At 33.5% G+C, this 22462-nt stretch overlaps 1 protein-coding gene across 3 annotated transcripts in view; it reads right to left on the minus strand.

Annotated features, from left to right (window-relative positions):
• Positions 1–22462, minus strand: part of KCNH8 (potassium voltage-gated channel subfamily H member 8) — a 206885-nt gene that overhangs the window by 69136 nt on the left and 115287 nt on the right. For all 3 annotated transcript variants that reach the window (XM_040081921.2, XM_058422842.1, XM_040081914.1), the window contains exons 4-6: positions 21603–21730; positions 19075–19315; positions 4478–4635 (exon numbers count right to left, since the gene is read on the minus strand). In XM_040081921.2, the coding sequence (XP_039937855.1) occupies positions 4478–4635; positions 19075–19315; positions 21603–21730 (527 nt within the window). The remainder of the gene's footprint in view (positions 1–4477; positions 4636–19074; positions 19316–21602; positions 21731–22462) is intronic.

Below are 22462 nucleotides of genomic sequence, written 5' to 3' on the forward strand. Positions count from 1 at the left end.
ATTATTGCCTTTCAAGTTTATGTGGCAAAAGCAGCACCTAATCTGCTCAGCACCCTAAGTATACATCAGTTTATGAAGCATATGTCTCTGGCCTTAGAGGAGTTCCAGCATAAGGTGAGCAGTCTCTGGATGACCCCAATCCTTCCAGAGCATCCTGCAACATACATCCATACCATATCGTTCACAGCCCACAGTTTTGCAGGGAATGTACTTGGTTTGTGTTTCAGCTGTTAGGCAGAGTTAGTTAACAATATAGAGATTAGGATCCAAATAGTTTAATGTATTTGTCTAAGATTAAATAGCCATAATTTTCATTAACAATATTTTTTTTTTCCTTCCTCCATTAATGAGGCAGTAGGATTAAGGCCTGGTTAATACAGGATACCCACATCAGCCGGAAAAGTAACATCAGGGGTGACGTGTCATGCTACAGCACTCCCAGAGCACAGTAAAGAGCTCTCTCAAAACCAAGTCTAAAATATCCTCTTGGTTTTGCTAATCCAGAATATCCTGAATCTCAATCTTTCTGTTATTAAAGCTAAAGATCTGAAATCTAAATTTTATAGGTGTGCATTCACCAACAGCTAGATCTCATGTGACTGATATATTCTGTAACATCAAGTGGTTTTGATTTTTTCAAAGACTTAACAACTCATTGATTATATTCCACACTCAGGAATTAAGTATGTGGGAAACTCGTAAAGAAGAAAATAAGAAATCTTCAAGGTTTTTTGTTTTGTTTGTTTGTTTGTTTTGTCACTACAGTTTTGTTAGTGCATAAGTAATTCTTCCATGAGCCTCTTCATAGGACAGTATTTGCAGCCCATTATTTAATGTGGAGTTTTTTTCCTCAAGAACCTTTACATTTTTTCTCATGTATATAGTAAGAGAAAAGAAAATCAACAAAAATATGACATTTTTTCAAAATACATTGTTACAATAAGATCTTAGATTTGAGCACACAAACATTTACAAGGTTGTTTCTTGCATTTCATTTCCTCATCTTATGTCATTCTCCCTCTCCAGTGCCAGAGAATTATGTCTGTGGCCTTAAGCCCAAGAATATCTGCAAACCTAGGGCAGAAAGCTGCAAAGTATTTGAAGTAATTGCCATATTTATATTACTACAATCATATAACTTTATTTTCTAGTTATTCTTTAACTGCCATGAAACTGTACCAACTGCCTCTATTTCAGGGGTAAATAATTTCCTGAAGTCTCCTTTTCTTCTCTCTCATCAGCTTGTTTGAACCAAATATGGCTCTGTTGCACCTATAACATAAATGGGTCCCTATTCATTACTGACTCTTCAAGGTTTAGCAGTAACATACAAATATTTGGATAATGATTTTGTATATAATGATTGTATATGTGCTATGGCATACACATTGGAGCCTTCATCTTCCCATGGAGCTTATGTTCTAAAACATCACAACTAAATAATGACAGCTTTTGTGAAATTAATATTTTTCTTTTTTTAGATTCCTACAAATAAGAAATTGCAAAAGGACTGTTACAAATATATGTGTACCCTGCTAGTTATCAGTCTTGCCTAAATTCTGACCATTTTTTGTTAAGCTACAAAGACAGTGAATCATATACTGTAATATTCTTTTTTTGTGTGAAGCAGGTTTCATTTTAAGGCTCAAGGACTGCCCCATTTCAAAATAATTTCTTCATAAAATTGAACACAGATGTAATTAATCATGTATTATTGCACTGAATTTTCTCATTAGTCATGCCAAATGCTCTTCTGGTATCATGCCCAATATGTCATTGGAAGATCTAAAATGCCATCAGGCATCTTCTTTTTCTATGTCACAAATTTTGAAAGACAAAACAAGGAGTCAGCATTCACACTTGTGCCTGCACAGATCATTAATCACAAATCATCAAAATTCTCCATTTTGTTAATCTTTTTAGACTAGCTGGGTTAACCTTTTTTGTGTCAAAAGGACAGAGACAGAATTTTATCTGTGACAAACACAAACTCAGTCAGCATAGTCCTGAGAAGTACTGACAAAAAATAAACTTACTACAAACCAGTGATGAAATTCTTGGCTTGGAAGAATCATCTCCTACATTAAAAATGCATTAATGAAGAAACAGGATATAAATTCAGAAATGACTAGTGGAAGAGATTTTTAATCATTTTGCTTCTACCTGGTTAGCTGCTTTTCCTCAAAAAATTATACAACCATCGATAGCTACTCAAAAAGGAGCAATTCAGTCATTATAACTAGTGCTTAATGGCTTGGTTTACATGGCAACATTTAAAACCATATTTCCCCAAATTAAGGGATCCTTTATGTCAGATGAACACAAGGATTGAAGGAGAGGGGGTCTTGGCATGCGCTGAGGATAGGTAGGAACGTGCCTGCGGTCCCAGATCTCCAAAGAGTCCCTGATTTTAACTGTAGGGCAGAATCCAGGTAAGGTGTAAAGGCAGTAGAGCCAACTCATACAATTTAACTTCTGTTTCTTTTGAAATATATACAAAGAAAGCAAAGGGCTCTACAGCATTTACATGCGCACTGGCTCCATCAATCTCCAGCTGGAGTATGACATATATGTGCCATACATACATAGGTATGTATGGCACTATACCTATAGCTTGCAGAATTTAGAGCATCCCTAAAGGTTTGGCCTTTGTGCCAGGGCCTGAGCAGCAAAGAGTGAGATGCTCCCTGATGCTCCTTCTCACAGTTCTGTTGAGGCAACATCTGAAAGTCAATGAAGTGAAAATCTGAGAACAGACATGAGGAAATGGCTTCTTAAATCATGAAGTCTGAAAACAGTGTAATGTGATTAGCACCTCCCCCCATCCCCGAAGCAGTTGATAAGTCATTGTTATCTTGAGATTTATATTAACAGTTGCCAAGTCTTGTCACGACAGGAGATACGATACAGTAAGGCACAGTGTTCCCATCAAGGAATCATACGGGCATCTTATTAAGGGAAAAAGGCTTAAAAGTACGATAGGAGATGTGTATTAATCATATCATGGCAGCATTTTTAATATTGTGATGTTTTAACTGTGAAAGCGATCATTGGATAGTACTTCCTTTTCCAGATTTAAGTATGGAAAGCTTATGCGTCCTTCCAGTGGGGGTAAAAAAACTTGCTTTTGGGTTTTTAAATTTTCTCTTTGACAGAAAAAGTAAACACCGTTAATTTAATGAAAATTTTTAACTGAAATTGACCAACAGCATTATGCTGGCTGTTTGGTTTAAGTGCAAGAGATAAATTGATGTAATAATGTATTTAAATAGATTACCCACCTTTTAACAGAAACAGTGAACAATGTGAAACTAATAACTATCAGGTTTTAAAAAGCATTTATACCAGCATCAGACTGATGGTTCTTTATGTAATAAATTACATGAAAAGGGAGTTCATTGAAGGAAATGGAATTAAATGATAAAGTCAAACATGATACCTTAAATGAGACCCTTCCTGACTGGTGTTTTTCTATTTTTTGTTGGTTTTTTAAAAAATTTATTTATTTATTTATTATTATTTTTTTTTTCCTAATATGTGTTTATTCTACCATCTCTGTACTTGTTTGTAACTCACTTTTAATGAAATTGATATGGAGTGCATATGTTTATGAAAGATCAAAATTCTGGGAATTGGAAAGTGGACATCTGAAAACCTTAGTATTTTATGGCAAAAATCCACAAAAATTAAGAAACCTCTGCTAACTTTTTTTTTTTTTTTTTTTTTTTCTTCCCCAAAAACTAAACCTTCTGATTCAGAAATGCAGGAGGTGTTGGCTTTTTTTTTTTGGGGGGGGGAAGGGTGTCGTTTGTTTGTTTGTTTATTGCAATTTTGCTTATTAGAGCCTTACTATACAAAGTCCAATAGGGTTAGGAGAATAAAAACCTTTGTCTTAGCATAAGTAATCCAATGCAAATGCAAGCCATCATGATTTTGACATCACCTAATTTTAGAACAAACATTTTCAAAACAGATTAAGTTTTCAGTCATTACATTCCTAAAAAAAAAAAAAAAAATTGAAACCAAAGTCGAAGTAAATGACAATTGTAAGAAATATATGTTAGAACACACAAAAATTGAATAGTCATGCTGTAATTTTTTTCACTAAAATGTCCAGAAGTAAAGAGAAAGAGTATTCCTGGCTAAATAAATATGTTGACCATAACAATGATTTACTTTGCCACAGTAAAAATCTATGAGTCTTGAAAAATTAAGTACTGAATTTATGCACCATAAGAGAGCAAAAACCATAGCAAGTGTATTTGAGTACAGTAATTAGACATGAAGCTAACATAGATGTAACTGTTTACAAAGCAAAGATAATTGAATTAAAAAATTGGTAGACCACAAAGTTGTAAAAGATATCTAGGTATTTTAGTTAGTTCAGTTTTAGTCTCCAGATCTGGGGAATGAAACATCATATCAACAACTCCCTCCTGAAAAAAAAGAACATTTAAGAAGACAGGTTAGTACTTACCACAGTGACGTTGAAAGCATAAAGGAGATCAAAAGGAAGTGCAGCAATTAAGTCAATGATAAACCATGTAGTCACATAGTGGATACAAATAGATCTTGCTTCAAATATCACTTGGCCAGACTTGCTGACATATGTTGTTCGGAAATTTAAAATAATATCTGCTTGACAGAGAATGAACAGAATCAGAGATGGTGATTTCTTAATTCCTGGGCACAACACCAGGAATCCAGCATAATGCTGACTGTTTTTCTTCTGCATCATAAATATCAGATGAATAATCTAATAGAAACAAAAACCCCATAGTGGTAAGAGATGCACATGCATGGAGTTAAACCAATGAAGACATTATTCTTTTCAAGGAATAAACAGAATGTCTAAAACATCATTCACTGATTTAAAAAGGGGTTTAAATTAAGAAACAACATCCACATGCACTGATCTTTAAACTGTAAAAATATTGGTATTTTTCTAAATGAAAAAAAAAATAAGGGCATTATTTTTGTCCATATAATTTATTTACATTTCTTTTGTAATAAAATATCATTAATTATTGTATTAAAAAGACGTGATTTAAGCTCTTTTAGTGATAACTACTCAGCACAGATGACAAATGTCATCCTCAAGGATAACCACTTTTTTATCAACTGAAAAATGCTGAACACACTTGAACAAAAGGCTTTTTGGGCTATGGTGGAGATCACAAAAGTGATATGAATTGCTTGGTGACTTGTGTATTTTTTATGTTCCCATCTAACATTCCAGGATGCGTGTCTTTCAGTATGAGATATATTTTTGACGTGTCTTGCCAAAATACATTAACACTAGAAGAAAAACTGACTGCCTTGACAACAGAGTCTCAATTATTTTCATGTCCTACAAGACAAAGACTGTAATCTGTCCTCAAGCTATGCACCCTGGTTCCACTAACATTAGTGAGAACTACTCGTGTAACTTTTACAGTGGCAGAAAAGAGTGTAGCCAACCATTAAGGCTGGTGTTTTACAGCAAGATAGCTTTAGAGGGAAAAAAGTGATTGATTTGCATTTCTCCCTAGAAGTTCTTTAGGTAGGCTACTTGAAGACTGCATAAAGTATGACCTTTTCTTCAAGCCTGCTACCAATAATATGCAAGAATTAGCCAGGGGAAACAATCTTTCCCCCTGCACTGTGGGCAAAGAGAAAAAGAGGGAAGTTCACTACACGGAGAAAATCTTGTTGGATCATTCTTTTGGGGTATCAGAAAAGATTCCTTTAGGATAAATTTTGATCAGATCCCAAGTTCTAATGTTCCAGGTCTGAAAAATAATAATTTGCCACGTTTTACTACCAGAAAACTCTAATGCTGTCTCCTGCAGCTTGAAGCTGGACATCCTGTTATGATTATTTGTCATACTAGTTAACCTGTACTTTGCAAGTAATAAATCCATGGTATTTCTAACAATCCCTCCCCTTGCCACAGTAGAGTCAAGTCTCCTAAATTCATGAAATCTTTGGGGAAATTCTCAGTTTTTTGGCACAGTGTTGATCCTGCAAATTATTTAGGATTTAGTGCAAAACCATAACACAAAGTGACCTAGACACATACTGGAGGGTATCTGGTTCCACAGACTGAGGTCATACAAGTTATGATTGGTTCATGGTTTAGGAACCAGGTTTCATTCAACTAGGTCCTCAGGCTGAATAGAACACATAAATAAAATCAGATATATAATAATTCTAGATTACCTCTTGAAGTACTCTCAGCTGTCCCTGCATTCTTAAAGCTACAAAAATCCCACAAAAATTTCAGTAAAGTGGGAATATAGCATAATTTCACGAGGTTCATAATGAGCAAAGGGGCAAGTTTAACTCTACATGTGCTTTGTAGAGACAGTTGGTTACTAGCCACATTTCCAGATCAGTATGGTGGTAGTAGTCACATACAGAACATCTTCATGGAGATTTGTTTCATAGGGATAAGAAAGATGAAGATATTTGCATCACTAGTATTTTGAAACTTCTCATTCTCATTTGTTTCACAAACTCCAAAGTGTAGTTATCAAAGTCAGAAAAAGTATTTGCTTATTTATTGCCCATTAGCATCTGTGAAATGACTAAAGTTTTAACAGAAAAGGAGATAAATCCTTGCTTTAAGTGTAAGTACATCCAATACACCAAAGGCTTATCAATGTGCATACGCAATTCACTGTTCAAGATTGGAGAGATTAGAGGTTTTTCTACACTGCACCCTTTTCTGTCTTCGTATCAAAGCAAGTTAGGGAAACAGCCCCAGATAATAGCTACATACAGAAAAAAAAAAAAAAAAAAAAAAAAGGAAATGTTAAGGGCTTTTTTTCTGCATCCAGCTTATTAGATAAAAGTCCAGAGAGCGGGAAGTAAGTGTGATCCATTTTGTATTTCTTGACAACTTTCTGAGCTATACTTGGGTGTATACATTTTTTTCATCTGGGCAAACTTAACTGCAGTGCTAAAGTACTTACTGAGAAACCTGTAAGGGAAAAAAAACCACACAAAAAAAAAAAAAAAAAAAAAAAAAATCCTGAGGCAAAAACTTCTAAGAGCACAACAAAATCTTTAACACAAGTTTAGAAATGACCATTTCTTCTGAGAGATTGTATCATTTCTAGGAATTATATATTACACAGGTTTTTTGGGATATCTGTTAAAAAAAGGTAGAAGATTTACTTTTTTCCTTTTTTTAAATTTTATAAATGTCTTCTTATCACTAGTAATATCTTCTGAAAATACTAATGCATTATTTAATATTTTAGAAATTTTTTGTTAATCTTATTGTGCAGTAGCTTCTACAAACTGATGACAATTGAAAGAATAATCTGAAATTTAACACAAGCATCAATAATGTAAAACTTCGGAGATTCCAGATAACTCGAGAGCTTCAAAATTAATGGTTTTCTCTAATGCTGAGTTTGTTCCAAACATTCTGAGATGAGGTGAATTTTAATCATTTCTTACAATATGAAGGGCAACAATTGTAAGTTTACACCTGTAAACCAGGCAAGAGGTATGTTTAACCTCTGAGCTGATTCTTAAATCATATGTGAAGTGACTCCAATATATTTGGAAAATTAGTTGGTTAAAATTTTTCTACAAGAGTTATATTTGAATATACTGCTTTAAGTATGCTCTAACTAAAACATCAGCCTGTGTAAACTTCATCTTTAAAGCTGTGTTTGATATGTTTCTTTCAGGCTAGGACAAAGATTGTAATCTCTCTTCTGTTTTAGCACCTCTCATAACACAAAACCCAAACATTAATAACAAAGATGATTACTAAAGAAAATTCTGAATTTACTCTTTGCATTTTTTTTTCTTTTTTAATATGAGATAGGAAAGCATCACTTTAACTGGTCTTGTGAGCTGCAAGTCATGTGCTCAGGAAAGCAGAATAGAACATTTAAATAATATCTCTGACACAAGAGATGTCATTACAAAGTTACCTAAAACTAAAGGAGGAGCAGAAAATATCAAACTGCTTAACTCATTACACCTGTCTTGAGACACAGCGCACACATATCTAAAATACCATATTTTTCTTGGTGTAGAGGGGGAAAAAAGAGTGAAACTTCTCTCTTCTTGTATTCATTAAGATAAATTTGGCTTCTTATTTTGTCAAATAATTCAATTTCAGTTCAAATTAGACAGAAAAAAGTCAGCATTCAAGCAAATTAAAGCTCAATATAAAGTCTAGACTATTGTATTGACTTAAAAAAATGTCCTTAAATAATGTTTAACTACATGGCCTTTTCCACAAGAAAAGGAAACTGTGTTTCTGAGGTGTTATTGTGTTTAACACAGATCGACATTGTGTTGACAAACACCAAAGTGTCTTAAGCCAGTCATGATCTCCTCCTTCCCCACTCATTTCTGTACACACTGCTGTATGTGAACTTTGAGCAAAGAGCGTCAGTCTTCCAAGCAGTGATATATATTTTTTTTTTTTTTTTTTCCTGCTGAACACAAAGATAAAGTTGACCTGAATGCACCCAACAGGGAGAACCCAAGATCTCTAATTTCAAGAGGCTTGGAACTAGGAATCCCGTCACCCTTGCACACTGTGTAGGAAAATGGGCTTCTGTTCCACACACCCTCTGATCACAGCTCCCTGCTGATGCAATTACTTTCTGCTTTTTGAATCCTGTTCCTCTGGGTCCCCCTTCTCTCTACCCTGCAGACTGATCACCTTTCCCTACCGACCCAACACAACACGGACCAAAAGTCCCTTTGGGCACTAAGTCATTAAGATGCACACAGAGATAATAAACAGTGAAACCATTATTGTGATTTTTCTCATGGTTAGATCCCATGGCTAATTAGCTCCATCTGCATGGATTCTCTCAGTCTCTTGTTTACACTACTGGTAAGGTATGGGCACACATTCCTTACCAAAAAAAAAAAAAAACCAACCCCCAAAAAACTTGTAATAAATGTGATATCTCTAAAACTCATGCAAAGATACACTGAAATATTACAGGAAATGCAGTTTTATAAAAACAAATCCCATTTTTTTTCAGCCATGAAATAAATTTAAAATTGTTATCTATATACAGTTGCAGTTCCTAATTTATTTATATATTTTGCTCCCCTTAAGCTCTCACACAGTACTCACAGCAGTAAACACCAGAACACTGGGACCATTATTACCTGAAAGCCTTCCATGTTTGTAATTATCATAGCTGCATTGGTGTGTGATACTGTCATTCCAGACACCTCTAGCCAATAACATGGTGTAACTGGAAAGCTCTAAACAATTACTTTCCTTATTTGAGTATTCTAATGGCTTTTACTCACCTATTGGTGACTATTTTCTTTTTCCCAAGCTTCCAGTGCGAAATCAGCACCCTAGAAATGCTCAGTTCTTAAGAAAAGGCAACTTATTTGATAGCTGGGTGTAAAAGAGCTGTGAAATCTAAGCAAGCTCATAAGGTCTTGAAACTGGTGATTTCTATTGGATTAAAGCTCTGTATGACATGCTACATCCTTGACCAAGTTGCCTCTTTCTAGATTTGTATTAGGTGACACATTCACGCAGTGAAGGTATGAAAACACCGATTCAAAGTGGTGCTCAACAAAGGGAAAAAAAGTTATGTTGAAAAATGTATTTGGTCTCCTAAAATATATGAAAGGAATAAAAGACAGAAATTGATAGTCATCAAGCTAACCTATTAATGATTAAAATGTTTTCCAATATAATATCCCTTTTAAAATGTTAAAAGCACAATACATGTTTTGTATAATCTCAATTTCTAATTCCTGTTTAAAAAATAGATATGGAGGCCAGCTGAGCCACTTTACCCCTAAACAGGATTATTTTACCTGAAGCAGCTGATTTCCCTGTGAAACATAATTTTCACTCTTTAGCCTTGATTTTTTTTAAAAAAATAAATCCTGCTGGGATTAAACATATGATCAAGTTATAACAGAATAACAATTCAGGATTAGGCAGGGGATTCAATAACTGCCCGTGTCATAGCCTTAAATTTCAGAAAATGCAATGCAATATACCTCAGTTTAACTGTCTTTCACTGGGAACTAAATGAAATTCAAAAATCGTGTGCCTTTAAGACCAGTGACATACATATAAGCAGTGATGTTTTCTTAGACTGCAATCTCTCAAACCTGTGCTTGAGAACTAGATGATTTAGCTATGTTAACCCCATTGATTTTCAGAGAAGACAGTTTTCTACATTGTCTCCCTCTTGTAGATGGTATGACTGACTCATCTCTAGTTTCTTAATTTTTTTTTTCACTTTCCTTTATGTGATTTTACATTGGTTGTTGTTAGCTAGTAATTCTTTCCCCATAGTCCAGGCTTTTTCATGTATCTGATTTGTTTTAGCAAATTTTATTTAATCATACAAGGATAATGATATTAGAATCTGGCTACAGAGCTTTTAGGAGAGTTTTCAGGAAATATTAGGCCGTATTGTTTGAAGAACAATTTATCTGTCCCTATATAAACTATTATTTTTTCTATTCTACCACTGAGATAAACATAGATGTTCCTGGTAAATTCCCTAGGAACAATTTATTCAAATGGAAGTGTGATTTTTCAGTTCAGCATCTTCCTTCCAGACATCTATAACCACAATTAGCTTGATGATTTTCTTTCAGAGGCTGACATAATCAGGTGAGGGACATTGAATTGGATTCATGTAGGAATAGAAAGCAATTCTCATCTTATACCATTGTGTAAGAACTTGAGCCTTTATTAAACCAAATAAAGCTTACAAGAAAAAAAGCACAGCAAAAGTTAAGTACCAATAACTACATAAATGTAGGAATTTTATGTAATAAATATATACAATATAATAAAATATATTCTATATAAATAATATAATCAAAATTATGTCTTAATAAAAGCCTATTGCAGCTGCTGGAGAAACAGTACTTTTTTCTTATGTTTTAGAAAGTTATATCGAATTGTGAACAGATATTAAGTAACAACTGATATAAGCTATAGAAAAATTGTATGAAAACCTAGACCTGTTTGAGAAAGAAATCACTGCTGTCCATGATGAAGGAAAATTACCATTTTAGGAAAGAAACACTAATAGGAAACTTTAGTCCTCTTGTAGTAAATAGTGTCATGTCATTATGAGAGAAACTAACAATAATCTCGTAGAAAATCCAGATGTATTCAATACATACTTCTTATCTAATTTGGGAAGGAAGCAGCAAAGCAAGGTTGTGTCATATCAGATGTTAAATTGCAATCCAGTGTGCTCAAAATAAGTCAGGAGGTAGTAACACTTTAAAAACCAAACACTTAACAAGATTTCACTTCTGCAGGTTGATTAAAAAATCTCCAAAATGAAAATATGTAGTTTATAAGCCAGAAGTAGAGTTGTGGAATCTTTAAGGTCTTTGAAGAAGAGTTGATGTCCTTTAGGAAAACATGCTTTATCCAAATATACTTTCTTTAATACATGTGTATTAAATATGACATCTTCTATTTAAAACTCAACTAGATGGTAAAAGTTTCTAGTTCTTGTCAGGATCTTTGAGAGCTGAAAGATCATGCAAAACCACATGTAACTGAAGTTTCAGGTGTATTGTGTTGATGTAGGTAACAGTGAGAAGGAAGTTGGACCAAATTATATACCGCTAGAAGTTAAAAAAATTAGGTATCTCAAGATATGTTGTCTAGAACCTAATGAATTTGATATTTAAAATGGAATATCAAGACCCATCATTGTACAACCAGGATAGTGTTTTGTTAAGTAGGAAAATTTGTTCTCTTCCACTACTTAAACAGAAAAAAAACACCAAATAATCTCATTGAGGAGCATATAATTTAAGAAAATTACGGAAAATTATTAGAATTAGCCCATAAGAAATTGTACATTTAAAAATTTAAAATATGGCTATCAAGTATACCCATCCCTCCTATTTTCCCTTAGGTGCAACCCCAAATATAATTTTCTCCTGCTCAGTAGCACTTCAGAATATTGTACAAACAACCCCATTTAGTTTGTGTGGGTAGTCACAGTCTGGAAAACACATTTTAGAGCCACATTACACCCCCAGTGAAAGAAGTTCTTTAGAAGTCTTGTGGTTTTATCTGCATGACTAAAATTCAGATAAACAACAGGAACATGGTTAAAAGCTACAAATTCTTAAAACCTTTGCACAGTTCACATGACTGACTTCTGAATAAGATTTCTGCTAGCATGGAGTAATTTTAATTCAGAGTCTCTTTGTTGTTAAAGTCACAACGGAATATACTGAGCTGTTGTACCAGTCAAACTTCTCCAGCAGGAAGAGATAGTTTGACACAAAGTTGCTTAGCACTGCACAGCGCATGAGGAGTGGCACAGTCCCTGTCCAAAGGCAGTGTTATGATGTATGTTCTCAGCCTTGATTCATTCAAGTTTGTCAAATAAACAACATTTCCAGTGATTTTAATGGAAGAAAATCCATTTTGGGGTGTGATGGATCATAACAGAACTGACTCCCCAAATCCATCTATAACTGACAGTGATTTGCTTTTCCTTACTATTTGTTCTTACAGTGAAAAGTAATGAGATATTGAAGTTATGTCCAAATGGAAACACTGTTTTACTTGGGTAAATTATCCATTAATATATTAAAAAAAAAAAGGAAACCTGAAGGTTTCCATCTTTTGAATGGGTGTTTTTATAACAAAAGTCACTCCCTCCAGAAGGGCATGGTCAGCAATTATGCACTAACATGATAAGTTCTATCAAACAAATATTCTATCATTCTTTGGCTGCTGTAGACATGAATGGCCAGTGCCCCAATGTCAAGACAGGGGGGTTATTTCTTTTACCCGCTTATTTGATTTTTAGCCTTTGAAGTTTGCCCTTTTTAGTTGCTTTGTTTTTGACTATGAGGGTGTTAAACTGTGATTAGCTAATTTAAGTCCTGTAGTAGCTGACATACCAGAAAAGCATCACATATCATGACCATTATAATAACACACTAAACTGGAAAGACTTTCTTTTTTATAAACTGTGCTGTATCTTTTGAAAACAGACTCAATCCTTGAACATATTGAATATCTAAAATATGTTTTATTGGCTTTTCAACAAAGGAAGATATAGACTTTGGAGTCTTCAGAGTAAAGCAAAGAACTTGAAACATTTCTGAAAAATGAACTGTTAGCTCTGCTTTGAAAAGAAGCTAGTATTTGTCACTGCAGAAGTGTGAAAATTTCTACATGGGTAATTTTCTTAATAGAAGTTGCAGAAATATGGCAGAAAGAAGTAAGTCCAAAGAGTGAAGAAACATCAGTCAAATGATGTAACTTTTCACTAAATTCAAGCTGCGTGAAGCAGACATAGTGTTGGGTATTTCATGAGCAGCTTTTACTTCCCAGAAATGTTGCAGAAAACAAAGCAAAAATAAAATCAGTAAAATATTCAGTGGGCAGTGCTGAATTCATTCTGCTTCATTCATGTTCAGGTTTTGACCAGTTTCAAGGGAAAACCTGGAATATTTTTCTCAGAGTATGAGAAAAATGTAGTTTGTACTCCCCATGTAGTTTGAAAGCAATTCACATAGAAAATAGTCATAAATCATACAAAGACAAAAACAAACAAACAAACAAAAAAAAAAAAAAGAAAAAAAGACCACATGCTGATTCACAAAAAGTGTGGTAAACTATTCAGTTTATATATTAAAAAAATCACCTTGGAAATTATCTAGATTGCTAATTAAAAGACTTTAATCTTATTGAAAAATACAACATAAGATTACCACTGTATTATAGGATAGTAAATGAAAAATACAACTTTTGTCTGATTTCAGCTCTAATGATGAGGAGTTAGTAGAGGTAATACAAGCAAAATTTTCAGGGTGCCTCCATTGCCATAACACTTATCTGCATCTACCTGGAGATACAGAAATACTTCTATGAAATAAGCACTTTTCTGCTTTTGGTCAAGGTTGATGTTTTTGTGCTTGGAAACAGCGTCTTGTGTGCAGACAAACATCTCTTCTTACAATTATGCAAGGAAGGTTATTGGAAAAATTTTTAGCGTTATGGTGGTCTTGCCCACCTGAGTTTGATGTTTGAGGGAGAATCTTTAGGAAACTTACTATGGCTTTTCAGCATAAGTATTTTGCACTGTTTTTTCACATCACTAGGAAATCCATAGACCATGAACATATTTTAATGATCTCTTTCAAATATTAGGTGTATCAACAATGTGACTGTATTTACATGCTCTGTTCATATGCATTCACAGATGACATAATTTGTTGCTTAGAAATAAATTTCCAGAGATCATTTCAAACCACTCCCTTGATCTTTCCCTGAATTTTAGAATATTACAGCCTGAAAACACACTTTCAAAAATAAAAAAACCTGCAATTTCATTTAAAAATGCAGAAGTTTTCTTAGATGCGAGGTCTCCCAGACACAGAAATTATTTTAAATGACCTTCTGTGCACTTGAAAAGATAGGAAATGATAATCAATATAATAATGAATAAGAAGATGAAAGGAAAAAGAAAACAAGCTTTCCATTTTAAAGCAATCTAATAAAATTTATAGCATTTAATACTTCTCATCTTATTCCAACAAATTTAATTCAACATATATTATTATCGGTACAATATGTATCCTTGAATTACTGTGTAAGTCATGAATGATTATATTAATTTCTACAAGGTTTATACCATAGTTTTAAGTCTCTGCATATTAAATGTGTGAGACTCAAGGACTTCATATGATTTAAAAGTTTCTGAAAGATTTTGAGTCATTTACATTTGTGATCGATACTAATGGTCACACAAGTCCCCTTAGTCTACAGTGTCACGCTACAAAAATCAGAGCTTTAGCACTTCTAAACATCCTGGTTTAGAAACAGAAATTGCTGATAAAACACTTTATTAAATTATATTTAATGTGAAAGAGAGAAATATACATACAAAGACAGGAAATCTTAGTGTAAATCAAGATCAATTTTCTCTTCCTCTCTTGAAAGTGTAAGGCACAGATCAAGTCCTCAGATGCCAGTGTGTGTGTGTGGACAGTGGAGGAAGGGATGGGTATGTTTTTTTCCTCCACAAATGGTAAACTAGTATACTGCAGGAAATCACTTTAGATAACTCCCCAGTTTGTTTTTAAAAAGTATAACTTCATAGCCATAATTAGTATCCAGTGTTTGTCTTCCACTAAAAACTAGATGATCCGCAGGTAGAAAATTGAGCTCTTCTCTCTATAGTTGTTCCTGGACACCTTAGATACAAAACACTCAGATCCTTTTGATCTTATTCAGCCAACAATGCATTACCGTTACCCAGAAAATCTGTGCATATTTTCACTGAACCATTGCATTGATCTCAATTCTTATTGAAGGCCTCCTATTCAAATAGTCCTGTGAGTAAACAATAAATCACTGATAATTTCTCAGATATTATTGCTTTTGTTAATCAAGATGTTCAGTAATTTTTTTTAAAAGCCAAATCAGATAAAGAAAGGCAATATCTGAAAATGGGAATGAAACTGTTACAGAAATAAAAATACTTCACTGGATAGTTATGGAAGAGTAAAAGTTAAGCAGTTGGAATGTTATTACTAATTAAATTGAATGAACTTGGTGAGATGTTCTCCTGTCTTTTTTTCTCCAGAAGACAGAAAATTTTATTATTGAAAGGTAACCAAGATCAATTATGCTTAGAATTATTGATATTCAGGCTCCCTGATGTAGCTATCCAAGAAATGAAGGACCCAGCTACTGTCTATGCAAATACAGAGGCATAAACTTTGAAGCAAATAGTGCAATAAAGCAGGTAATAGCCCTCACCAGATCAAACACTTCTTAGGATATTTTTAATGAATTTTTAAAAATACATTAAGGCTAACAAGCTTTTTTCTGCACCTCTTTATGGTTTTTGAGTACATAAGACAATCAAAAAATTCTAAACTAATTCTACTCTATCATTCATCAGAGGAAGCAAAAGATTTATTTATGGGGGGAAGTTAGAGAAGATTTGCACACATAACAAAGGGAAACAGATCATGGGAGTACACTCAAAGACAACATCACACAAGTTATCACAGGTAGCGTCAAGTGAAAAATTTAGTTTCATATGAGAAGACCTAATTATGTTCTCCCTTCATCCCCTTCCCTGTAGATGTCACAAAATGGGCTGTTATTATTGTTTATCTCCTGACTGTATTTTAGAGAACTTTAAAGGCTAAAGTAGTTAAACCTCTAGCTAGATGCTTTTCTCATAAATAATTTAATTCATATCAATGCTCTTACTTGTAAACACCCCAAGTCAGAACACTTCCATAGGTATTTTTATCATGCTTAAGCATAGGTTGACACATGTCACAGAATCACAGAATAAGCTGAGCTGGAAGGGACCTGCAAGGATCATCAGGTCCAGTTCCTGGCCATCCATAGAACCATCCCCAAGAGTCACACCATATACCCAACAATATAGTCAGTCTTGGATAACAGAGCTAAAAACAAAGACCTTGTCAAGTCCAAATGAGTATTTATGCAAGTTATGCTCATGAAAGGAATATTACTCCATGTTCTCAGAAATATGAATAAAATCAAAGTAGATAGACTCTATTCTCTAATCCGTGACTACTTTTGTGATGGCTCAATCTGTGACTACAAAGCTGTAAAAGAACTGAAGATCCTATATCAGACGGATCTCCTCTCTGTATTTCTGAGGCAGCAGCATCATAAGAAGAATATTTATCAACATCTCTCATTGACTTTTCTTAGAGCACAAAGATCATTCATCAAAGATGTTCTTGTCAGAGCCATAGTGCAACAAGTGCCCAGAAACTTGTGCTTAAATATAAGTATTTAAGTTGTCAATCTTACTAGTTTCTATATAGTTATATATGTTCTGAGACATATTAATTCAACATTTTAACAGACAAGGGACCATAGAGAGATGATCATAAACACACATTTTCCTTTAAATTCACTGCCGGGATTTAAATGCAGTATGACAATGTCCTGAAAATACTCCATAAACCTTTCCTCAGAGCCAGAGATATTAACTCTAGAAAAAAAATTCTGGGGAAAATTGAGCCATTATTCAAACTCTGGGGGAGGAATGTTGGTATTCTAAAGTACAATGTTCACAGTTATCAGTAACATGATTTGTCAAAGTCTCTTCTAGTGCTCCATGAACATTTCTTTGAATGCATTCACTTACAGCCATAGTTTGATTTCCTGAACTACAGACCAAAAAATATAACTAGAAAATATGAAGTCAAATTTACAGAAAATCTTCTTTGTTTTTTTTTTTCTTACTCAGCTATTCTGTTGATCATAGAGATGTCTTTGCTTTTGACTTACTGATATAAAGACTCCATATTTCCAGCAATATATATATATATATAACCAGAAAAATAACATTGAGCAGTTCACCATCTGTCTTGTTTTAAATTAATACTACAGCACATAAATCAGTTGGAGACAGACTATACTTTCTTGTGCTTATATTCAAATAAACACATTTATAGCACAAACCAATTATTTACACCATTATCAAAATATTGTAAGCTTGAGTCTACTCTTTATAAAGTCACCCATGTATATCAAGTGGGATTATTTGATTTAGTACTCTTAATGTAACATTAATTTATGACAGACTAGAGTCATAACCTCACTCTTTCTATGCAAGACAAAGGATGATCCTTGATGATCTGTGTTGCAGAATACAAGTTTCTTACTGCAGTGCTGAAGAATCTTTGAATGTGAATTGTTTGCATTAATGTGAAAGAGTCCACCAAGACCTAATAGTGAGCATAAAATGGAAATTTAGACCTTAAGTCTAATGACTAAACAATGACAAAGGAGGAAGTAAATATTTATTCATCATAATATCTGATTCTTCCATCATCTATATAACCTACCAGCCTTACTGTCTACAATAAATATGACAGAGAAATGGAATAAACTGTTCAAAACCTTTATAAGAAAATATTCTGAGTTATTGCTTAGTGTTTATGGTGTTAATTTTTTTTTAGTTATCCTAGAGAAGATTCTAATGTTACTCTTAATGTTTGAACTAAGCTATATTTTCCCATGAAAAAATAGGGGAGATTAAAGTGGAAATTTCAAACATAAACATGATTTTATTGTTTATTTGTTCTCTTTCTCTCTCAGAACACATCCAAAGCCTTTCATTTTCAAGAAAGACATACCCAACTTGGCTTATTTCTTAAAAATAATAGCTTGTTCACCTGCAAGTAGCAACAGATGTGAGTTCTAGTTTATCGGTGTGACAGCATTGAGTGGTATTATAACAGTAAAATTTTGGAAAACAATCTTTTTGACTCTATCCAGGGATTCTTTTCAATATTCAGAAATAAATAATAATAAAAAAAGATACTACAAAAAATATAAATGGCTTTGATACAAAGGCATTTTTAGATATGACTCTTTTTTTTTTCTTTTTGATTCTTAAGAGATACAACAATTAAATGAATCATGGAAATAAAAAGTTTAGAGAATGGATCAGATGACAAACTCAAATCTCTCAAATTCTATCCCTGTCGTCAGTATAGGATACTGATATTGTACTGTGTTACTTCAGTATAAGTTTTCATCTTACATCAAAATTTTAAAAAAATCTATTCAACTTGTGGCCCATAGCTCTTCTAAGTATGAAATAAAACAAACAAACAAACAAAAAACCAAAAAAACCCCACAAACAACCCAACCAAAACAAAAACAACAATAACAAAAAAACCACCACCCCCAAACAAACAAACAAACAAAAAAATAAACCCCATAGACTGTGAACAAAAATGTAGCAATTCCTGGGCACATCCCTATACTGGGAAGGTTTTAGGCATCTCCAGGATGAAACAATTGGTTTCAATCCTCCTTGATAACAAAAGTCCCTTTAGAGTAACAGCAGAACTATCCAAATCGATTTAAAGGGTAAAAAAAAAAAAAAAAAAAAAAAAGTGATTTAAAGTTTAGCTAAAATATCCAAACCATACAGCTAAAATTGATTTTCTTTGAAGTTATGAAAGGGATGATTATTTCATTTTCTAAAATATTATTAATTCTGTGAAAATCCTAAATGTCAGAAAAGAGATCCCAAACAACCCCCAAACATATCTTACCGATGATAAAGAGGATTTCCACTGCAATGTCACTGACAGTTGTGCTTCGAGTTGTAGACAGCTCGTCATGGCCAATAAAGGAAACATTGTAAGGTACAGTCACAGCAACATAAAACGTTGCCAGTAAAATAAGCCAGTCCCAGCCGGCTTTAAAAGTGCTAAAATGCAGCAATATGAATTTGGATTTTTTTGCATCTGAAACTTTGTATTCTGGAAATGCTGGTTTATCTACAAAAACATTCTGAAAAAGAGAGAAAAAAAATTAAATGAGACAAAACAATAATTTGGTTACACAGAAGAATTTTTTGCAATGCAGTCCTTAGGTGTTTGATGTTTTTTGTAAAAAAAAAAATCATAATAACATATGATATACTCATATGCAGGCAAGAAGAAACATTATTCTTTTTTTCCTAACCTAGACCTCACATTTATTTATAAAGATAGATCTGTTCATGGAATAACTTTTGTGAATGTTCAGGCAGGAAAAAGGCTAAGTTACAGATTTATTGGTGTAAGAGGGGGCTGCATTTGGCAAAATATTTCCTCCTCTGTTGAACCAATTCTCACTGCAGAGCAAAGTTTTTCTTCTGGACAGATAGGTGAGAGCTTTGGATACACAAAGACGTAGTACTGTAAATAAGAACATAGAGAGGAAGCTGCTATTGAAGAAAAACATCCTATACACAGAGCTCTGAGAAGGTTGTTTCAGACTATCTCTAGCCTGGTCCTATGAACTGAACAGCTCCAGTACCTGGAGCACCTCTGCTGGTTTAGTTTCATCTGCAGGAATCCAGTTCATGGGGATGAAAGCACAATTAGTAGGAATAATTTTTTGATTTTCTTTAAAATTGCACTCCTGATCCAGATCAAACTATTAATCTACCATAATATGGTTTCAGAACTACCTTTGTCACTAGGCCAGACTTTGTCTTGAGTCTGTGTTTTACCACTGTTTTATGCATCCAAGATTTCAGCTGTGGAAATTCTGTTTTCACTTTTCAGAAGTTTAACAAACACCTAGCCTCCTAAAAAGAAGCACGTGGGACATGACCTGTCTTGTATTATTTGCTAACAAAACTTTTGCTCACTGTTGCTGTGCTCCTGGTTAATGCTGTTCCAGTAACAGCCTCCCAAAACAATGCTATGTATTCAGCAAGCTAAGATTACTTCTGTTCTTGAAGTTATTCACTATGAAATTAAAAAGAAACCTGCATAACCGTAGACTTAACTATATTTGCCTTGTCTATCACAGCCTTTCTCTTTGTGTTTCCTTTGAAATACTGATGTCATTGCCTTCTCTATTCTTGGTTCTTATTGAGGAATTTAAGGAGCTGAATTCTCACTGTTCTTAGAGTCAGCCCATTTTTCAATCATGGAAAAGAAAGCACTCATATTATTTCAAATCCATAACTCCAAAAATGCATGTAAAGGCACTTAAAAGATAGTAACTTAGTCTCAGAATAAATGTTTTAATATGGTAAAAAAAATCTGCACTAGCATTTTGACAGTACAGGTAAGTCATCAAAAACTATTTTAGAGTCATGGTCCCAAAAAAATATGATCATATGACTAGAGAATGAAAAGATCCCTGGAAGACCTGGTCATATTTTGCAGTTGTTTGATGATGATGATGATGATGATGCTTGTTCGACATGAAACATTTGTAACTTAAAAAAAAAAATTCAACATTTAATCTTTTTTAAACATTTAATATTAAATTCAATGGAAGTGATTGTATGCCCGATGACATATATGCCAATTGTGTATTTTCATGTCCTTAATCTGTACCAAATTTTTTTTTTACTTTTAATTTGTACTGCACAAAGCAGGACAGTTGTTTTTTTCTCATTAACCTTTTTTTAGCAGTCATTCTGTTGCTATATTGTTGGCTTGTCTATGGTTTGATTTAGTGTTAGCAATATCCACAGCATTTTTTGTGAACTTACTCATTAGCTATAGTTACTAGTGGAATACAGAATTAATTTGAAGATAGAAACATTACAACTTCAATTAGGAAATGAAAAGATAAATATCACAACAAAAGTTGGAGAAATTCACATGAAGACTTGCCTAAGTGAAGTGTCACCTTTTAGACCTTAATAGCATTAAGAGTTTCACCTAGAGTAACACCTTGAGTCTCGTAGTTTTTGATTGTTTTGGCAAATAAGTGAGATGACAAGATAAATTAGAACTTAAAATTCTAGAACCTGTGGAATCTAAAGGGAATTTTATAATGTGGCTTTCATGGCATTAAATATTTGTTTACAGTATGAGTAAATGCACTATCATGTTATACTGTAACAAACACCACAGTAGGTAGAAATTTACTTCATTGAGAAGCATTCTTACCTTTGTTACTGTAAAATTATGACCAGGATATTTCTCCACAACTCACTAACCTTTTACAGCAATTTCAAAAATTTTTTTTAAAGATAGTGCAAAGTTTTTTTTTTTTTTTTTTTTTTTTTTTTTTTTTTTTTTTGTGGGGGGGGGGGTAGGTGAGATGGGACGAAAATAATTTCACCTACATTATTAATTTTTAATTTGTTCTTCTCTCTTCTTTGTAGATGTCCAGAGATATGATAAAGGACAGCTCTACTCCGTCTGCGTGCTGACTCAAAATGAGATCCTGCTCTTCCTCTTCCTTTCCATTTTTCTGCAGAACAGAAGTGAGAGTCCATTAAAGATCAGAAAATAACACTTTAACCTTTGGGACCTCAACTACTGACTTTTCAGACATTGGTAGAAATGCAAATATTATGCACACCTTTTCTCTTGCTTAATCTTTTGCAACAAAGAAACAAACCCCCCCTCCTCGGAAGGGCAAATAAAAACCGCTGTAGAATTTTAATTGTCAAATGCCTTCACACAATTCAGAAACAAGTAATTGCAACATATGATTTGATAGATAAGAAAAATGTACTCTCTACAGTTTCAAAAAGTAGATATTACTAACCAGAGGGAAGAATATCTAGAAATAACCACTAAAAATATACTTGAGGTGATCCTACCCTTTCTCTCATTTCACAGAAAGAAAAAAATATCCCTTGTGATGTACTTTTTAAAAACAGAGAGTCTGACTTTTACTAGGATTCCATTATATCAGACTATGTTTATTTCTAAGCTTGCTCATTAGTAATAACCAATTCATGCATTCAGATTTTTTGTTCCCACCACATGGTCACTGGCAAAATCTCTTGACATATTCCTTAGTGACATGAAACCCATTAAGAGTAAAGAATGAACATTATTTTGGAAGGGTTTTTGGTTTTTACCTCCATTCAGATGTCTGTAATTGTCAATCATGGGAACAAATTTTGTTCTTGCTTATAGAGCAGTAAATTCAAAGCAATTCCAGTCACTCTGATAGAACTCCAGTGAATTGATG

This window comes from Hirundo rustica, chromosome 1 (genome assembly GCF_015227805.2).
Source record: "Hirundo rustica isolate bHirRus1 chromosome 1, bHirRus1.pri.v3, whole genome shotgun sequence".
Lineage (NCBI taxonomy): Eukaryota > Metazoa > Chordata > Aves > Passeriformes > Hirundinidae > Hirundo > Hirundo rustica.